At 42.5% G+C, this 19,520-nt stretch overlaps 5 protein-coding genes across 5 annotated transcripts; 2 read left to right on the top strand and 3 right to left on the bottom strand.

The window, feature by feature from the left end:
• Positions 1–1,793: 1,793 nt before the first annotated feature.
• Positions 1,794–3,748, top strand: LRP88_03127 (uncharacterized protein; the record flags this gene model as incomplete). The annotated part of the gene is made up of 5 exons (XM_083239757.1): positions 1,794–1,842; positions 1,937–2,005; positions 2,073–2,179; positions 2,236–2,813; positions 2,875–3,748. 5 exons carry the CDS (start codon positions 1,794–1,796, stop codon positions 3,746–3,748), a joined length of 1,677 nt encoding a protein of 558 aa, XP_083104887.1.
• Positions 3,749–4,595: 847 nt separating this feature from the next.
• Positions 4,596–6,354, bottom strand: LRP88_03126 (amino acid/polyamine transporter I; the record flags this gene model as incomplete). Its single annotated transcript, XM_083239756.1, has 4 exons — positions 4,596–4,765; positions 4,814–5,924; positions 5,977–6,059; positions 6,129–6,354. 4 exons carry the CDS (start codon positions 6,352–6,354, stop codon positions 4,596–4,598), a joined length of 1,590 nt encoding a protein of 529 aa, XP_083104886.1.
• Positions 6,355–7,063: 709 nt separating this feature from the next.
• On the bottom strand, positions 7,064–8,530 carry LRP88_03125 (mate-domain-containing protein; the record flags this gene model as incomplete). The annotated part of the gene is made up of 1 exon (XM_083239755.1): positions 7,064–8,530. The coding sequence occupies one exon, from the start codon at positions 8,528–8,530 to the stop codon at positions 7,064–7,066; it is 1,467 nt and encodes a 488-aa protein (XP_083104885.1).
• Positions 8,531–9,405: 875 nt separating this feature from the next.
• Positions 9,406–10,901, top strand: LRP88_03124 (arginase family-domain-containing protein; the record flags this gene model as incomplete). Its single annotated transcript, XM_083239754.1, has 7 exons — positions 9,406–9,540; positions 9,594–9,690; positions 9,742–9,832; positions 9,881–9,964; positions 10,014–10,243; positions 10,296–10,714; positions 10,770–10,901. The coding sequence occupies 7 exons, from the start codon at positions 9,406–9,408 to the stop codon at positions 10,899–10,901; spliced, it is 1,188 nt and encodes a 395-aa protein (XP_083104884.1).
• Positions 10,902–11,309: 408 nt separating this feature from the next.
• Positions 11,310–12,911, bottom strand: LRP88_03123 (transcription factor domain-containing protein; the record flags this gene model as incomplete). The annotated part of the gene is made up of 3 exons (XM_083239753.1): positions 11,310–11,341; positions 11,405–12,661; positions 12,746–12,911. The coding sequence occupies 3 exons, from the start codon at positions 12,909–12,911 to the stop codon at positions 11,310–11,312; spliced, it is 1,455 nt and encodes a 484-aa protein (XP_083104883.1).
• Positions 12,912–19,520: the final 6,609 nt, after the last annotated feature.

The following is a 19,520-nucleotide window of genomic DNA, read 5'->3' as shown; positions in this document are numbered from 1 at the left end:
CGCTTGCCGGCGATATCATATCCGACGACACACTGCTGCAACAGCCTCGAATACGCGACAACTGGTGGCGGGAACTTGACACTCTTTCAACCTTGGCTGAGAGGGCAAAGACGGGGTTGGCATCCAGTACGTACATTCTTGTGTCTGGGCATTTCTCGGTCTTTCCTGGCGCCAAGTCCGGTACACCCTGAAAGCCCGTAAGCTGGCGGGATACGGTGCTACAACAGGTCACTCGACGAGTCTTGGGCTTCTTGGGAGGACCTCTTGGCCGCACGACGGATCCACATGCCCAGAGGCCGAGCATCTTGGCTGGCTGACGAATAGCGCCACCCCACGCCTGAAGCACCTGTAAATTTAAGCATAATAAGACAACCGCGTAGACGCCAAGTAGCGCCAAGCGCCAAGCGCCAAGCACTACGCTTCCTCAACCTCAAGCCAAGAAATTCCGCCCCTAATGCCATTTCCTGGCGGCGACTTGGCCGTCATACCACTGTAGTTATTGGATATGGCGGTTCCACGGCCCAGAGTTGCTGTAACAAGCCAAGAAGTCTTGGTCACTTGGCTTCTCTTGGGTGTTGGAAAATCAGTGGGCTATACGGGCGGGCAGAGATTGCGAAAGGCTGGCGGCTGTGGTCTTTTTGCCTGGGTTACCCGTCGTCTGTACGCTTCATTCTGTCTCCTGTCGATCAATTTGTGTCCCTTACTTGGCCGGTTTCTCTTCAATCTCCTACGTTGTGAGCTTCACGAACCGCGGTGCTACTACAAGGGGCTATGGAAAGACTCGGGCTTCTTCATCCCGTTAGAGGTAATAAAGCCTTCTTTGAAACCGGGAAGAGTCTCGCGTGAATGGAGAAAGGGTTCGGGTGAGTAGGAGCCGGGAGCAAGTGTCCGGATTGCCAGTACCTTCTACGAGGTGTTGAGAAAGACCGCAGCTTCCTCCTTGGGCTGTCTTTGTCGCCGAGGACCTCCAGTTTGATGCCAGTGTGGTGTGCATATTCCTCTACGGGGCTTACAGATGTGCAGTCTCTCCACATGGACATATGTTTGTTGTCTTGGCCGACATGCATGCGCGGGCGGGCTCGGCTGACAACTTGCTGCTATTCCTGTTTCCGCCAAAGCCACGGCTTGCGCAACTGCTTGAATCATCCATGTAGATCTTCTGTCTTGGGAGTGTCTCTCGTCATCTCCCCTGCCCTGATCGCTCGCTGTGAACACGCTACCTGGGCTTGGCTCACCATTCAAGGCAGCCAAAGGCTCCATCCCTGAACCACCGCCTTTGAGACCCTTTCTGCCACATCCCACGGCCTTTTGAGACTGAGCATTTCATTCTTCTCCTCTCCCTTTCACCCGCCTATCACTTTGGCATCCTCTTTTTACCCCTCACGCTGTACAAAAACCCCCCAAGCGCCCAAGCCATTTATGGGCTTTGGAAAAAGAGATATTTAGTAGCCCTGACTCACGACGCCTCTTTGAGCCTTCATTCCACACTTACCGTTCTTTGCTACTCTACTTTCTTCTCCCCTCTCGCATTATCATAGTATCATCGTTGAGCCCCAAGACTATTGCCATTGACTCCACTCATGTCCCAGGCGTGAGAAGGGAAGGCCTGCCTGTGAGAAGATCCTTGCGTCGACACTACGTCTTAAGACCTTCTTGCTCTTGCCCTACCGCGCCTACTTCTTTGCTCTATCAAGTCACACAGATTTAAGAGCACACCGTCTTCATACCCTTAGCCACCCTCAAGTGACTCGCTATCCTTTCTCCTTGGCCGATATTTTTCAAGGATAGCCACAATGCCGACCCTCAACCTGAGCGAATTGAACATTGTGCTGGGAGTTCTAGGTTCGTCATGATCCCTTCCGTGCATTTCTTGGAAGCTTCGTGCCCAGTCTTGCCCAGTCTTGGCGTGTAACCTTGGCATGCTGACACGACACAGGTGCTTTCATGGTCCTTTATGGTGTGATATCTGTAAAGATCAAGCAAGCATGGTACCTAGGTGAAGCATGTAAGTTGCACCACATCTGGTCTTGCCCTCCTACTGGATGACTGTGGCTAACCTTGTTCGCTACCAGTGCCCGCTATGGTCATTGGCATCATACTAGGACCAATATCAGCAAAGTTCCTGGACAGTGAAAGATGGGGCACGGCGCAGGAGGGACAGTCGGAGGCCATCGCTCTGGTAGGCTTCTCTTGCCAGGCTGTTCGGACTGTGTGACTAACCAAGTAATATTACAGGGTCTCATGCGTGTCGTGATCGGAATTCAGCTTGTAATTGCTGGCTATCAGCTTCCAGCAAAGTACAACGTGATCCGCTGGAAGGAGTTGACTATGTGTCTGATCCCTGTCATGACTCTTATGTGGCTTTGCACCACTGGCTGCATTCTGGCCACCGTTCCCAAAGTCAGCCTGCTCGCCGCGATGGTGCTCGCTTCATGCGTGACCTGCACCGACCCAGTCCTCTCACAGGCTGTTGCCAAGGGACCCTTTGCAGACAAGTTTGTCCCCCGATACCTCCGAGAAATCATTTCTTCCGAGGCTGGAGCAAATGACGGTTTTGGGTTTCCCTTCCTCATGCTGGCTACCTACCTTATGCGCCACGCATTCGGTAAGGCTGACCACGGCGAGAGCACTGCCGATGTAACGCACATGCTTTTCGCTCGAGCTGGCGATGTCGGTCGTCTGGGTGGTGGTGTGGGCGAAGCTTTCAAGAACTGGTTCTTGGAGACTTGGCTTTACTACGTCATCATGGGCATTGCCTATGGCGCTGTGGTGGGATACTCTTCTTGCCGAGCGGTCAAGTTTGCCCTCAGGAGGTAAGGATACAGCGAAACCCTGACACCCTGAGAAAGGCTGAAGCTAACCAAACATCTATAGGGGATGGATTGATGAAGAATCTTACTTGCTCTTCCCGACTGCCCTGGGTCTTTTCCTCATTGGCACCTGTGGTGCCATTGGAACCAACGACCTCATCGCTTGCACCGTTGCTGGAAACACCCTGAACTGGGACGGAGACTTCCTTGAGGAAACCAACCGCCGACACGACGAAGTCAACTCGTGTGTGGATGTGCTTCTCAACTTTGGCGGGTTCATGTACATCGGCATCGTCATTCCTTGGGCGGACTTTAACGACCCTGACGGTACCGGCGTAACCTACCCACGACTGATTGCGCTCGGTGTCATGGTCCTCCTCTTCCGACGCATTCCGGCAATCCTTGCGCTGTATAAGCTTATGCCCGCGGTCGTCAAAAACTACAAAGATGCTCTATTCATGGGCTACTTTGGCCCCATTGGAGTCGGCGCGGTCTTCTACCTGGAGCACGTCCGTCACCTGTTCCCGCATGTCGGAGAAGGCGACGAGGAAGAGACGAACCTTATCAACGCTCTGGGACCTGTCATTTACTGGCTGGTGTTCTTTTCAATCGTTGTCCACGGCCTGTCTATTCCTGCACTCAATCTCATCTACAAACGTCTCGGTGTCAAGCCGATCCAGGAAGATGCTGTCGAGATCCGACGTAAGTCGCTGTTGGTGGCTACGCCTGCCAACGCTATCACCGGCGATTCGGACACCTTCATTGCCTACAACCGCTTCAGCCGACCGGTGTTTGACCTTCCTGTTCTGCCTGGGATCCAGGACACGCAGCCGGCAAACGTCAATGCGGGAGGTGAATATCCCGACTGCTCTGACGATGAGTTGGAGAAGGAAAAGAAGAAGAAGCCTCATCGACGAACTATTCGCTACATGGTATAGGAGTAACGTTAGCATGGAATAGGGGAATTCATTCAAGGAGTTAGCATTCACGCTGAGGGTTGGCCCCTCGCCTTTGGGCTGGGTTTGGGTCTGGGTTTGGGACAGGGTAACAATCATTACCTCAAGCGTTTCGATCTTTTTGTCATAGTCATAGATGACCATAGAATCTCAACTGGTATTTCATATGCACTCTTTTTCACATGCTGAGTTGGCTCAAGCTCTGGTGCCATTTCCATGTGCACTAGCCCTACCAGCGACGTTGTAGCTTGGGCCTGGACTCACTTTACTCGTTAGAACTTGATCTCGTGTACTCATAGAAGAACAAAAGTCTAGTGATGGCAATTTGTCTTGTACAAGTCTGATGGGCGGTAGGATCAAGCCGACTTGACCATGCTGGGTACTCTGGGTGGAAGCATCATTGCAAGGAAGAGCTTAGACATGGCCATGTTAGACATGTGACTCGCACATCCCCATTAAAAGCCATACCCAAGTCACATGCTAAGAAACTCGTGGCATGTGAAGCGATATGCCGTGTCTCAGCGCAAGCCAGCTTCGGAAAAGGTAGCAGTTGGGTGAAGCTCAGCATTCGGGGTGGAGTAACTCGTCTTGGAAGCAACAAAGTGTTGAAAGGGAACCGAGTCCAAGTCAGGAATGAGTTCAGGATAAGTTGTAAGAGTAGCTAGTGAATGTACATACTGCTAGACTAGAGTCTGAGCTCGAGGTGAGGGGCTCTGATAAGGGCAACACATCAAAGGACATTCACAGTTTCGCGTGCTGCCTCCATGGGCAAAAGGACTGGGATATCAGCACAATCAATGTTTGTTGTTGTTAGACTTTTACAAACTATTCACAAATTTGAGTCCTTTTCTTCGTCAAAACCAGCCGCATGATGAAACGAGGGGCCCTCGTAATGCGTGGTAGCATAAGTAAACCACCAAAGCGATGTGATAAACATTACACCGCAAAGGATCACAGAATTGTAATTCATCGTTGTAGCATCGAATGGCAGAGCAGCGGCTGTGAAATTGTTAGCAACTGACATGTCTAAAGGAAAGGGATACTGACGGAAGCAAAAGAGCACATCGAAGAGTGTGATAAAGAGAACAGCAAGTCCATTAACCACATACCCCAGTCCTTTGAGATGGAATGGTCCTGGACTAAATCGCTTACGGCCGCTGAAAATATTTGAAGCGATGGGGATGGCATAAGAAACAGTGCTGATAATGATGAAGGATCCAGTGAGGTTATTGAAGCCTACTGGGCTCCCCAGTGGAATAGCGCCGATTCCAGAGGCAATCACGGCGACAAACAGAGTTGCCTGGACCGGAGCGCTTAAGCTCTCATTGACTCTGCCAAAGTACTTTGAGAATGGTACGGCGTTGTCTCGAGCCAAGGCCCAATAGGTTCGAGAATTGGTCAAGACAGTCCCAATTACACAGCATAGAGAAGACATGAGGATGATGAACAAGAGGGCAAACGTGGCAGCGGGACTTCCAGTGGCCTGATGGTAGATCCCGGCCAGGGGAAATGTGTTGAACCCGCTCTGCAAGACGGAAAGGTCGGAGATTGCGTAACCGAGTACGATCGCAAAGGCAAAGGCATACAGCCCACCAATGGCAATCTGGAGGAAGATTGCTCTGGGAAGATCCCTCTTTGGATTGGTGACTTCCTCGGCCATATGTGTGATGGCATCTGGTGTACCAATGGTGAAGGCCCCGTTGAGGACGCCGATCATGAAAGCGATGCCATCATCCCAACCTGTCAGGTTGTTCTGGTGAAAAGAGTTCCAAACAAAGCGATTTGAAGCGTGTCGGGCTGGCATCGCTGCAACAACAATGATGGTAACCAGGCCGCCGATAATGACCAAGAAGAGACCGATCTTTTGGGTATAGGGAACCAGACGGTTTGCGAAGATGACGGTCAAGGTACTGACCCATAGCACAAGCATATAAGCAACATACACGTGCCATGCAGCAGAGGTATAGTTGGATGCAAGTGTAGCATAAAGTGCCACGCCGGCGTTGGCTGCAACCTGGACGAGTGATGCCAGGCCAAACATCCAGCCGTAGAAGTTGATCCATCCAGCGAAGAAGCCAGTAATTCGTCCCCATTTCGGTCCGGCTGCGAGTGTCGCCCAATGATACACACCAGCTGAGGTTGGAAAGGAAGATGCGAGCTACCAAACCGTCAACGTTAGCATGTTCCCGCAACCCCCAGATTAAGCGTACCTCTGCCAGACTTAGACCGATGAATGTGTAGTAAAACACTGCTACTATAAGACCATAGAGTACACCTGAAGGCCCACCATTTACTAGTGCGCCCAGATTTGTTAGTTATGTTTGTTTAATGACGTTTTGAAATCCAAGGGAAGAAAACATACGTAGTGACACAGAGATCGATGACCCAAGAACCACCCATGCATTGTTGACCGTAACAGCAATGCCTGTGAGGCCAACAAGCCCATATTGACGAGTGAGCTGATCAGTGTGACCCGACGCATTGACGGTAATACGGTGCTCTGCAATGGTGGCGGCATCGTCGTCTTTGATCACTCCTTTCTCAAGCACACCATCTCCAACCTTTTCGTTTCCAACGTCAAACCCCATGATGCCGTTGGCTTGTAAGAGATGGAATGAATTGGTGTTATTCCAGTATAGGAGACTGGTTGAGAAAAGCAAGCGCCACGAAGGCTAATCATACAAGAGAAATTGCTTCAAATCTGAGACTGAGAACTGCTTGACCAGTTCCAGCCATCATAGCAGGATTAGAGGTAAGGTTATATATACATATTTCAGAGTAAGGGAATGGTATTGTTCCATGTTTAAGAAAGCTGAAAGATAACGCTTGTTCAGGGAGTCTACATGGCCTCTCATCAGCCGAATGGTGCCCTGACCGATTGCGGCTAGAGCCATGGTCTGGGGGTAGCCAACGCGCGACGTACTGCCCTTGCCACTGTTCTTATCTCTACTACCGGATTGGCCGGGTAGTTCATCCCGCGAGGGCTCAGCGGTGGCCCCTGTCCGCATTATCTATCACAAACTACTTAGCGCCCCCAGCTTATCTCAACGTGGGAATGGTTGCATTGACGATGATGTCTGGCCACAACCAGCCATCCATAACTTGTTCTTGCGAAGAAAGGAGAAAACTCAGTTTTAGAGGCAACCTTTAGGAAAATAGCGCAAATTCAAGATGCGAAAGGAGGCATCTCCTCCCATCACTTAGATAACAACTGTGGGAGGCGAGATGCCAAAAAGAGAAAGAAAAAAAAAAGTGTAGAATTCAACGTAAAGTTTAGTTGGTATTCTACACTGTGACTTACACGCCTTCATCAGTAGAATCGTCCGCCATATCATCACCTTCTAACCTATCTGATGCCTTCTGAACCTCGGCATCCCAGTTGCTTACACCAATGATCATCCACTCTAGAATACCGACGAGAAATAGTGCTACGCATTGCCCAATCCACAAACCAGAGAGTCCCCATCCATGGAAAGCAAGATAGATTCCTGCTGGCAACGCACCACCGTAGTAGCTGATGCAGTTGACGAGGGCCCCAACCCATTGTCGCCCCATGCCTCTGAGAGCTCCGCCACAACTTCCGTTCAAGCCGTCCGCGATCTGAAATAATGCTACATAGGGCATGATATGAGCGACGAGGTCAATGACGCGCTCGTCGTCATTGAATAGGCGGCCAATGCTATTTCTGCATGCCATGAGAACAGTGAGAACCAAGGCACCAAAGATCATGGACAGTGTAGCTGCAGCGTGTGCTGAGCGTCGGGCGTGCACAGCATCTCCAAGCCCCAGCAAGTTGCCAAGACGAGTTGACTCTGCTACTCCCAGTCCGAATGGAATGGTGTTGATGATCTGGTCTGCGGTCATGACAACCGACTGCGCAGCAAGAGGAATGGTGCCAAGGCGGCCTGCAGCCAGAGCCACAACCTCAAAAGCCCACCACTCTGTGCCAACATGGATAACACCTAGGAAGGCAAGTTTGGCAAAGGGTCTGAGGTTGGTGAGGGCTCGGCCAGGGTCGAAACCACTCCAGCACTCACTTCCTTCGACAAAGGCTGTGTAAGCAACCAAAATGAAGAAGGAGAGCCAGTAGGATATGCCTGTTGCCAGAGGTGCACCATATAGACCAAAGCCAAGAGGGTAGATGAAGAGATAGTTGAGCAGTGCGTTGAGGGGAGCAGTGACGAGGAGAGCATAGGTGCCTGGACGATATATCCCTTGCGCCTGCAAGAACTTTTTCATCGCCTCGAACCAGACATACCCAAGTCCTCCCGGGATCAACAGTTGAAGAAACTTGGGGCTCTGAACACAGATGAATTCTTTTTGGCCGAGTGCCCGGAACAAGCTTCCAGAAAAGCACCAAATGACAGCAACTACCGCGTAGAAGGCTGTCAAGACAAAGAGTCCCCTCTGGAGCAGGATCCCTAGGCTTCCCTTGTCCTTTGATCTTGTATAACTACTCGAAGCGAGCGTATCGAGAGCGGTGGTTCCGCCGAGAGCGATGAGCCAGGCCGTTGCCATCGCAAACATGTAAGAGAAGGCAGCAGTAGCCAACGCTTCAGGTGAGAGGCGACCGACGACGAGGATCGAGACGGTTTGTAAACTGTTTTGCAGCATATAGGCAAGGATGATTGGAATGGAGGCTTTGACGAGGAACCAGGTCTCTGCGAGCCATTTGGATCGATCATCATGTAGGGTAGAAGGTTTTCGTGGAGGACTCGTAGGACGAGGAATTAGGAAAGTCGTCTCATCTGGAAACGACTCCATTGTGAAACGGTATGTCTGAAAAAAGAGTTGAATTGGTTCGTAATGCTCAAAGATGTTTGATTGTGTGTACAACGTGTTTCGAGCTGGGAAGGGCTGATGAAGAGAAATGTTCGTAGTTTGAATTACTAGTGAGTTTGGTGATACAATCAAACCAAGGATGCACATTCAATAGCTGATTCTTCAAAATTTCCTGTGTGACTAATGCGATATCTAAATTTGATCTTTATCAGAAGAGTTTTCGTCAATGGCCGAAGTGCCGATATCATGATCGGACGAATGGTGCAGCCGACTTGCTGCAGGATGTTCCGAGTCTGTGACACCTTCCCCAGATACCAACCAACTTAGAGGCAATACTTCGATCAACGGTGGCTCATGCAACTACAGAACCGGAAGTCGTTGATTCGCTTATCGAAACGAAAGGTATAGAAGGAAAGTTGCGCCCTTTGCCAACGGCTTATCAGTCAACTCAAGTCTCAGTGCTCCTACATTGCCTATTTGGGCAACGTAGCCACGATAAGATAACGAGACTGATATCGGTTGAAGACCCACCTGCAAGCCCCGCTCGCTTCTAACCGTTTTGCATCGATTGCCCGCGCTAACCCATTCTGGCAACTTACGCGCCTCCACGATCTGGGGAGGCATCGAGTGACAGAATCGTGAACAGTTTTGTGAGAGATGCTACAATGATAATGAGGGGAAGTGGGAAATGGCTAATGGCTGGTCTGGGTTACGTATGAGCTCTGCGAGCAGTCGGAGATGGTCCTGCCATGTGGATGAAGAACATAAATACTTGCTTCACGGGCCTCACAACGTCCATGGACAGAACATCCTCAGCCCTTAAGTCTATTGAACATTGACTTACATCCTCAAGAAATATGTTTATCAACGCTCTGCTCTCCCTGGGCTATGCCTCAGTGGTCATGGCCCACGCAGGGCATGAACAGGAGCCCATCTCTGGACCTCATCAGTCTCTGTGGTACAGCACTTTGCCTGGAGATGGCGGCACCCAGGTTGGTATCCGGACGATCAGAGATTCAACAGGATAGCTGCTAACTAGTTCCAGGCGGATTCAGTCTTTTCTGGTATCACAACGTTTGGACGCTTGCCGTATCAGCCATGCCTGAGTCACAGCAGTATCAAATACGACATTGCATTTATTGGTGAGTGATGGTAGTGGATGCCACATAGTACAAAATCTCATTATCTTGCAGGTGCCCCATTTGACACTGGAACATCTTACCGGCCCGGCGCCCGGTTTGGACCTTCGGGCATTCGACAAGGATCTCGACGCCTGAACCTCTAGTATGATTCCTTCCCCAACAAGCACAACTCTCCCTAACTCAGATTTAGTGGCGGCTACAACGTCCCACTAGCCACCAATCCTTTCAACAGCTGGGCGACAGTCCTTGATTGTGGCGATATCCCCGTTACTTCGTAAGACTTCTGCAGCTACCTACAGGCAGGGGTATTAACAGACACATAGGTATGACAACACGTTTGCTCTTCAGCAAATTGAAGAGGGACATTACAGCATCCTCTCTCGCCCCCCAGTGACTGATGCAGACAAGTCTGGGCCGGCAAAGAAAGGAAGGACCTTGCCCCGGGTCATCACCCTTGGAGGAGACCATACCATTACTCTTCCCCTGCTTCGATCTATCAACCGTGCTTATGGCCCCGTTTCCGTGATCCATTTCGACAGCCACCTGGACACCTGTAGGTCCACTACCGTTCAAATTGCACGAGCAACACTAACATCAAACAATAGGGAAGCCCAAGGTGTTCGGTGGTTCTCCATCCGATGTCGCCAGCATTAACCACGGAACCTACTTCTACCACGCGGCGATGGAAGGCTTGCTCGCCAACGACACTAACATCCATGCCGGTATCCGAACCACCCTTAGTGGGCCCAGTGACTATGACAACGACGGCTACTGCGGCTTTGAGATTGTGGAGGCACGGGAAATCGACACCATCGGCACTGATGGAATCATTGAGCGTATTCTCAAGCGTGTGGGCACGGAACGACCGGTCTATCTCTCTATTGATATCGACACGCTGGATCCCGCCTTTGCGCCTGCAACTGGAACGCCTGAGACTGGTGGATGGTCAACCCGGGAGCTGAGGACGATCCTCCGGGGACTGGAGAGCCTCAACCTTATCGCCGCAGATATCGTTGAAGTTGCTGTGAGTAGCACTCCCATCCGTATCAGTGTCAGTCAGACTAACTTGATATAAAAAGCCTGCATACGACACAAACGCAGAGCACACTACCATGGCAGCAGCGGACGTGCTCTACGAGGTTATGAGCATCATGGTCAAGAAGGGACCTCTGAGCAGAATGATTCAGGGGAAGGAGCAGAGTGACCTGTGAAATTGATGGGAGTGAGAAAGGGCTACCTAGATCTCGAATGTCCATAACCTAGCTATCGTATAGACTGGGTTGAATTATGTCTCGTCTTACCCATGCTTCACCATCACCATATTGACTTCATGAGCCTTGCCTTGAGTGGTATGCAAGTAACACCTGGCTCCTGAATTTGATCAGTAGTTTTTTGATACATGAAAGTCATTGGGATAGTATGGCTTTATCGACCCGGATACCTTAGATAGAGTGCTTGCTTGAGTACCTAGGGTCAGGAGAGGAGGATTTAACTTATCAACAATGCCATTTACTTGTGAAGTTAATCTACATGCGGTGCCAACCATTCCAGGTCTCAGCTTCATAAACGAATGGCTCGGATACTTCTCGAGGAGCCTAGGTGTAAACGCTTAAAAGACTCTAGAATAAGATTATGTTATACTGTAACTTTTCTGCCATTCATGTATATTAGCATCAAAACTTGGACAGAGCATGTGCTCAACGAATACACTTACCAAGAAGCTGACTTGCACATATATTTCCCTCAAAGTCTTGATGATCCGTCCTGATTTTCCAAACGTCTTTGAGTGCACGTTTGATCGTGTGGACGTGAAGTGAACCAATGCAAACCTCTAGCTTCTGAACCTTATCTAGGATGAAGTCCTTCTGATCGTCATCGAAGGCCTCGCAGCCAACGGTAAACAGGGGCATTGCCATTGCGACCCAAGTGTTGCAAGGCTGACCCTGTGTCATGTTTTGTATCATTCCATTGATGGCCCGAACAGCAGACTGTATGGGCTGTGAAGCCGAAGGCATCGTGTAGAGTTGTCGATATAGTTGAATCAGCGTGGCTTGTTGAAAAATCTGGTGACAGAGCAAAAAGTCACGGCTATATTGAGGCGAAAGTGTTGATGATATTGAGACCTCGGGCGGGGTTTTGGCATCTCGATTGATCATACCGTTGATTTTTCCCAGGAGGATATCGGCTTCCGCATTCAGACTAAATGGATGGCTGGAATTATTTCTAGTCGCAGAGTTGATATGCTGTAAAAGGTCGAGAAGTTCTTCGCTATAGCCCAAGAATCCATCTATCTTCGGGCTTCTTGTTAGGGCTGAGCTGGAGTCGAAGAAGAGGGTCTGGCCCAAGTCCACAGAAGGACCGGAAGGCTCAATAGTCTGTAAGTAAGGCAGTGTTTGAAGAGAGCGATATAGAAGAAAGAGATGCCTCATGGCTGACTCCATGGCGGTATCACCGGTACCAAGCTGGTCATCTGGTTGGTGACCATCGAGCAAGGCTTTGATGCCTTGAAGGTGAATGCGCCACGACGGCACTCCTTGTATCCCAGCAAAGACGTCTGCTAGACACCAGATCAGACAAGTTGCCACCATGACCTCGTCCTTTCGCTGCTCTGTCAGAGCTTTCCGCAATAGCGACAAGCCGGACGATTGCAAGTGCTCTAATACGTAGGAAATACTGGTGCCTTCAACCTCTGATAAACCCCTGGATAAAAGGCCGGCAGCAGAGAGGGCAAGGCTCGCAGAAAGAAGATGGGGCGAATATAGCATCTTCGGGATGAGACCCCGACAAAGATCTTGATGGATGGACGGATGGCTCGACAAAGATGCTAAGACGCCCTCAGAGAAGTACTCCAGGAGCTTCTTGTATCTCCGTGGAAGGACCACCCCATTTGGAAGACTGTCAGGTATCAGGGCTGGAGATTGTCCAACCGAGTCGAGAGGTGGCGGTTGAACCAGTCTGCGGTGAGTCGTGCCTGATATGGGAAGTCAGCGATGGTAATCTGCAAATTCAAGACCGAATCGAATATTATCACGTCCTAGTGGAGATCAATACGTACGAAGCCCTCGGTGTTGGACCTTTCGGTCGCTCCAAACCAGCCTCAATTCATACCTACAACTTCGATTTGCGGCATTGCAATGCCCACATGTGGGCTTTAGTTCATCACACTTCCGCCGTCTTCTGCGACACTCCTCACAGCCCCTTCTTGACCGATGGTTTGTCATAAGCTACGGGGTAATAAGGCAAAAGCAGGTATGATATATAAGAGGAATGAAGAAGAGAAGAATAAGGGAGCGAAGAGAGCGAGATAAGACGAGAGATAAGAGAGATAAGAGTGCGGGGCAATTAGAGATATAAATTAGTTTACTTTAAATATAATATACTAGGAAAGCTATTAAGAATAACTTATTATTAAAGATTAATAAAGCTAATTTAATACTTAAAATATATATTTAAGAGATTAATAATTTAAAATAAGATTTTTTAAAATTAAAGTTTTTAAAAGTTTTTTTAAAAATATTAATAAAAAACTTTTTATTTATAATATATATAATAAGCATATATATTAGATAAGGGTATGCACTACTTAGATTTTATATTATAAATTTAAGTTTTAAAAGAATTCTTAAAAATTTAAATTTAGCTTTAAATTAATAAAAACTTATAATTAATATATATAATAAGCGAGTGTTATAGTTAAGCGAGCGTCGCACTATATTATATAGTAATAAATAGCTAATTTCTATTTTTTTAAAACGCGCTATAAAATATATAAAAATCTAAAAAAAATATATATTATTATTTAATTAATAAAGAAACTATATTATATTTTCTATAAAATTTTAAAAAAATTCCTTTATATATAAATCACTAATTATATAATATAAATAAGTTTTTTAAAAACTAACTTATTAAGAAGGTTTTAAAAAATATAAGAAAATTTTAAATAATAGCTAATTATATTATTAACTAAAACTTTAAATTATAGCTAACATACATAATAAGCATGCGACGCATCCAAGTATGCGACGCACTTTTCCCTCCTACACCTAACCTTCCACTTGGTCAATTGATTCCATAACCACCAACCATGTCAGACCCAAATACAGAGGCTAGAACCCTTATTGCCCTTCAGGCCCTTCAAAATGACCCAAAGCTAAGCGTCTGACGCGCTGCAAAGATCTATAAGGTCTCTGAGCCAAGGCTACGTCGTCGCAGACAAGGCATTCAATCGCGATGCGATTGGATCCCAAAGTCACGCCGACTATCTGATCTAGAGGAACAGATTATTATTTAGTTCATTCTCGACCTAGATTCGCGAGGATTTCCCCCGCGACAGCGTTTTATTGAAGAAATAGCTAACCGACTACTCGCCGACCGCGACGCGCCACCCGTCGGTAAGCGCTAGGCTTATAACTTCGTTACGCGACACTACGAGCTTAAGACGCGTTTTTTTTATAAATACGACTACCAGAGAGCTAAATGCGAAGATCTAACTATTATCCGCGATTAGTTTTAGCTTATAGCGAATATAATCGCGAAGTATAGCATCTAATTAGATAATATCTAGAACTTTAATAAGACTAGCTTTCTTATAGGTATAATTACAGCCGGAATGGTTATCATAGGCTTAGAAAGGCGTTTAAAGCCAAAATCAGTGCAGCCTAGAAACTGGGAATGGATTATAGTTATTTAAGCGATCAATGCGGAAGGCTAGGCGATCTAGCCGTTTATTATCAGTGCGGGCTAATATTACCTCGCCAATTAGTACTAAGAAAGCAACCTCCCGGGTGATTGGGCTATTGCAACGAGCCAAAATAGTTAGACCGATAACGACATCGGTCTCGAGTGGCTTAAGCACTTTAACCGGTATATAAGCAACCGATTAGTTGGTTCCTATTATCTTTTGATCCTCGACGGCTATGAAAGTTACTACTCCGTCGACTTTGAGAGATATTATAAGGAAAAGAAGATTATTACGCTTTATATACCGCCTTATTTGTCTTATCTACTTTAGCCTCTTAATATTAGGTACTTTAACCTACTTAAGCAGGCTTATAGTTAAGAAATAAAGCATTTAATTAAATACTTTATAACCTATATTTCTAAGACTAAGTTCTTTCTAGCCTTCTACGCTGCATATTAGGCTATTATAATAGAAAGAAATATCAGGTTAGCCTTTAGAGGAGCTAGGCTTATTCCTCTTAACCCAGAAAGTGTGGTCTTAAAGCTTAATATGTAGCTACGGACTCCAATGCCTACCGAGGAGGTAATTAGCCCTATGACCCCTTGGGTCTCAAAGACCCTAAAGACTATGCTTAAGGCTGGGTCTTAGTCTAAATACCTCGAAAGATAAATCAAGAGGCATTATAATAGCTCTCCTGAGTTAATTATTAAGGCTATAAAGTCTCTTAAGAAAGAGACAAAGGTAGTTATGCATAAGGTTGCCTTATTAGTTACTAAAAACCAAGACCTTCGGCAGGTAAATAAGATACTAAGCCAGAACCATAGGGTAAAAAAGACCTGACTATAGAAAGGAGGGATAATAATAGTAGATCAAGCAAGGCAAGTAATTAATTAGATAGATGTGGATGCGCAGGTAGTGGCTGAATTATTGAGAAGTAGTAGTTAAGGAAGGTTAGTTAGACTAGGTGTTTAGCGCTATAGTATATGCGGTAAGCCTAGGTATAATTTAAGGACTTATTAGGTAGTAGTTAAGATATCTAGGGAAAAGTATAATAAGTAGTTTAAATTAATTAAATAATTTATAATATTTTTATTATAATCTCTAATAAAAAGGTTAAGATTTTTAAGATACTTACTTATTTAAGATATTTATTTATTAAGTATATTAATTAATTTATTATATTTTTATTATAATTTAAATATTATAAAGTAGTAAAAAGTATATTATATACTTAGATATATTATATACTTATTATATATATTATTTTAAAATTAAATTAATTTTTAAGAATTTTTTAAAATAATATATTTAATAAGTATATAAATTAAATAAGTATATAAATTAAAAATCTTAACTTTTAAGATATAAATTATAATAAAAATATAATAAATTATTTAATTAATTAAAACTACTTATTATATTCTTCCTTAAATATCTTAATTATTACTTAATATATTCTTATATTATAACTAGGCTTATTATATATATTATAATACTAAACCCTTAGTTATATTAACCTTCCTTAATTATTATTTTTTAATAATTTAGCTACTACCTATGCATTAATATTTATTTAATTAATTACTTATCTTTCTTTATTTAGAGTTATTTTCTCTCTTTTCTATAGGTAGGTCCTTTTTGCCCTTTACTATTAACTTAATGCCTTATTTACTTATTAAAGGTCTTAGATCTTAGCCCTTATTAATACTATCTTATATATAACTGCCTTTATTCCCTTAGAAAGAGACTTTAATACTTTTAAAATTAATTTAAGAGAGCTACTTTTATACCTTTTAATTCTTCTTTTAAGGTATTTAGACTAAGATTAGGCCTTAAGGATAGTCTTTAAGGTCTTTAAGACCTAAGGGTTAGAGGGGCTATATAACGGTCTAGCTGAGTATATTAACAACTAGCTAAATAACTCTAATGAGTATCCTAAAGCTAAGGAAGAAAGGAAAAGAAAGTAAAAAAAGAAAAAGTGAAAAGAGCCCCTTTTAGCTATTAAGCTTATATGGGTCTTAGTCGAGAGTGCAAGCCGAGACCCCCACGGGCTCAGCCCGTTATAATACCCCCCTCCTCTCCTCTTCTAGGGGGAGGTTTAGATCCTATCTTACTATGCTAAGCCTCATAGCGTGCTAAGGCTATTATATTAACTGTCTAATTAAGTAGTTCTTATATTAGCTTTATATAGCCTATCTATTTTACTAGGGCTTTCTATTACTTATATACCTTCTTAACTTATAAGATCTCCTTAACTTTATATTTCTTACTATTATTTATTAATATAATAGATAGCTAATAATTATTAGATTACTAGGAAGATAATAAGTTATTTATAGCTAGCTATAAGAGGGAAATATAAAATATATTATAGGTCCCTAGGGGGGTATTAAGGCAGTAAGTATATAATTTAATAGTCTTAAGGATAGTATACTTAGCTAAGAGCTAATTAAACTTCCTAGAGGGTTAGTTTAAATATATATAATAGAGTTATAGCTATATTTTATCTCTTAGTTTAAATTAATTAAATAATTACTATTAGGTATTTATATTTTTTTTTATTACTTTTACGCTAAGGCTATTATAGCCTATGCCTATTTAATAGCTTCTTTTAGTCTTTAGATAATAGACTTAGCCTAAGCTACTAGTAACTTCCTATCTAGTTAGAGCTATTTATTAATCTTAATAAGTTCTAGGTTATAGCTATATATAAGGAAAAATAGACTTAGTCCTATAGATATTACTAGATAGTTATTAATAGCTATTACTACTATAGGCAGGAGTTTATCCTAGTTATCCTATGCATAGGTAGCAAAGATATAAATATATCTCTTAACCTCCTAATTAGCCCTCTTTATAGCTTTATTAATCTCAGGGTACTAGGCTATTAATAGCCTCTATTAGATATAAAGTAGCTTATATAGCCTCTTTTATATTTAGCTTATAAATTAAGTCCTTTTATTTATTATAATTCCCCTAGGGATATTATAGTATTAAATAAAGTATTATAATAAGGTCTTAGTAATAGTATTAATTATAATCTCCTTTATAGGTTTAAGGATAATACTCTTTAAGAGATAATCTATAATAACTATAAGGTTTATAGAATTATTTAATTAAGTAAGTAAGAGGTTTATAATAAAGTTAATAGATATCTCTAATTAGATTTAATCTAGGATTAAGAGTAGCTTTAAGAGGCTATAGTATTTCTCTCTCTAGATAATACTTTAGCTATAAGTATTATAATTTTATATAAATTACTATATATCTAAGTTAAGTCTTAGCTAATAAAACTATTTATTAATAAAGAACTTTAATATATCTTATCCTAGGTAATTAATAAGCGCTAAATTATATATATCTTAGATAATTCTTATATAAAGTGGCTTATAGCTTAGGACTTATATTTACTTATATTAATAAAGTTATTTTCCCTTATTAATTAAGCATTTAGATAATATAATAAAGAGTTCTTATTATAAAGATAGCTGCCTTTTGTCTTATTATATAGCCTTATAAATTAATTAATATTAATTATATTATTATAATCCTTAGTCTTATAATTATTATAATTAATTATTAGTAAAAGAGTTCTTAATTTATTTATTTTAATTTACTTTTTAATCTCTAGGTTAATTTATATTACTCTTTAAAATATAGCTTATTTTTCCCCTTATAATTAGATACTTCTTATCTTTTCTTTTACTTAGCTATATGTAAAAGACTGAAAAATAGAGGAAATATAGTCTTCAAAGACTATAGGGTAGGTAATAGAGATAGGAGGTGAATAGGCAGTGGAATTAGTCCTTATATAAAGCTAATTGGCTAGGTAAGGAATCATAGAGTAATAAGAGTGGGGCAAATAGAAGATAGGGTTAAAATAGAGAAGACTAGCTTCTAATTAGTGTTCTTATTGTCTGAATTGATTGAAGATCTTAGGAGCTATTTCTAAGAGAGGGTTTATAGCTTATATAGTAAATGGCTCGGAATCTATTAGCCCGATTCGGATAGAAGTTATACCGTCGGATAGCCCTAATTCCGGGCTTTAAAACCCTATTAGTTTTGCTAGTAACAGATGACTAGAAGCCGAGTTATAGCATAATAGAAGTTAAAACCTATCGGGTTTTAAACTAGGATATTTAAAACCGGATAGGAAATACCCTATAGAAGGAGACGGGTTTAACGGCGTTATCGGGCTTATAATAAAGCCCTAAGTCCGAGATTATATGACCTTCCTAAAAGGGTAATAAAATCCTAGGCTTATATCCTATAAGCTTATTTTTCTAGAATTTTATTTATAAAAGACCTTCTTATAAATAAGGTATTTTACACTATAAGAGCTATAAGTACTAGCCTTTAATCTAATTATCCTTATAATCTTTTAATATATCTTATTCTTATCATAAGAGGGTATCTAAGATAATAGCCTCTTTATTAAGTTAGAATTAAATTATAAAGTTAAACCGCGATAATATCTCTACTTAATAGACCTATCTTTTACTAAGCTATTACTTCTTTATAAAATATTAAAGGTTAAAGTAATTTATAAAGATTAAAAAGGAGGCTATACTTTTTAATTTTATATCTTAATATTTTAAATAATAAATAATTATAAATAGCTTTTTATTATAAATTAAATAATTATATTTAATAAGTAGGTTTTTTTTTAAAAAAAGCTATTAATTAGAGGATTTTATTTTTTTATTTATAAAAGAATATTCTTAGTAATATATTTAAAAAGTTAATTTTAAGAATTATTTTTAATTAAGGTCTTATTAGGCTAATATAAATATATTAATAAGAAGTACTTTAAGCTTTTTAAAGGCTATTTAGTAATTATTTAATTAAATAAATATAGCCTCTTTTTTTATTAAGGCTATAAGAAGTAATATAATAAAGAAAAACCTTAGGATAAACTATTAATAATAGTTTATAAAGCCTAAAAACCTTTTAACTTCCTTAATTAAATAAAGCTACTCTTATAATTAAATTACTTTTATTTTCTCTAGGTTAATTTAAATTCCTTACTTAGCTTTAATAATAAATCTAAGGTATTTAATACTTATAGTCTTAAATTTATATTTATTAATATTAATTTATAGGCCTACCTCTTATAACCTTTAGAGGACTAGCTTTATCTTTTTTT

This window comes from Fusarium phalaenopsidis (genome assembly GCF_050370095.1).
Source record: "Fusarium phalaenopsidis strain FUZ10S chromosome Unknown contig_32286, whole genome shotgun sequence".
In the NCBI taxonomy this organism is placed as follows: domain Eukaryota; kingdom Fungi; phylum Ascomycota; class Sordariomycetes; order Hypocreales; family Nectriaceae; genus Fusarium; species Fusarium phalaenopsidis.
Note: the sequence above shows the minus strand (reverse complement) of the source record. Positions and strands in the feature narration are given on the sequence as shown.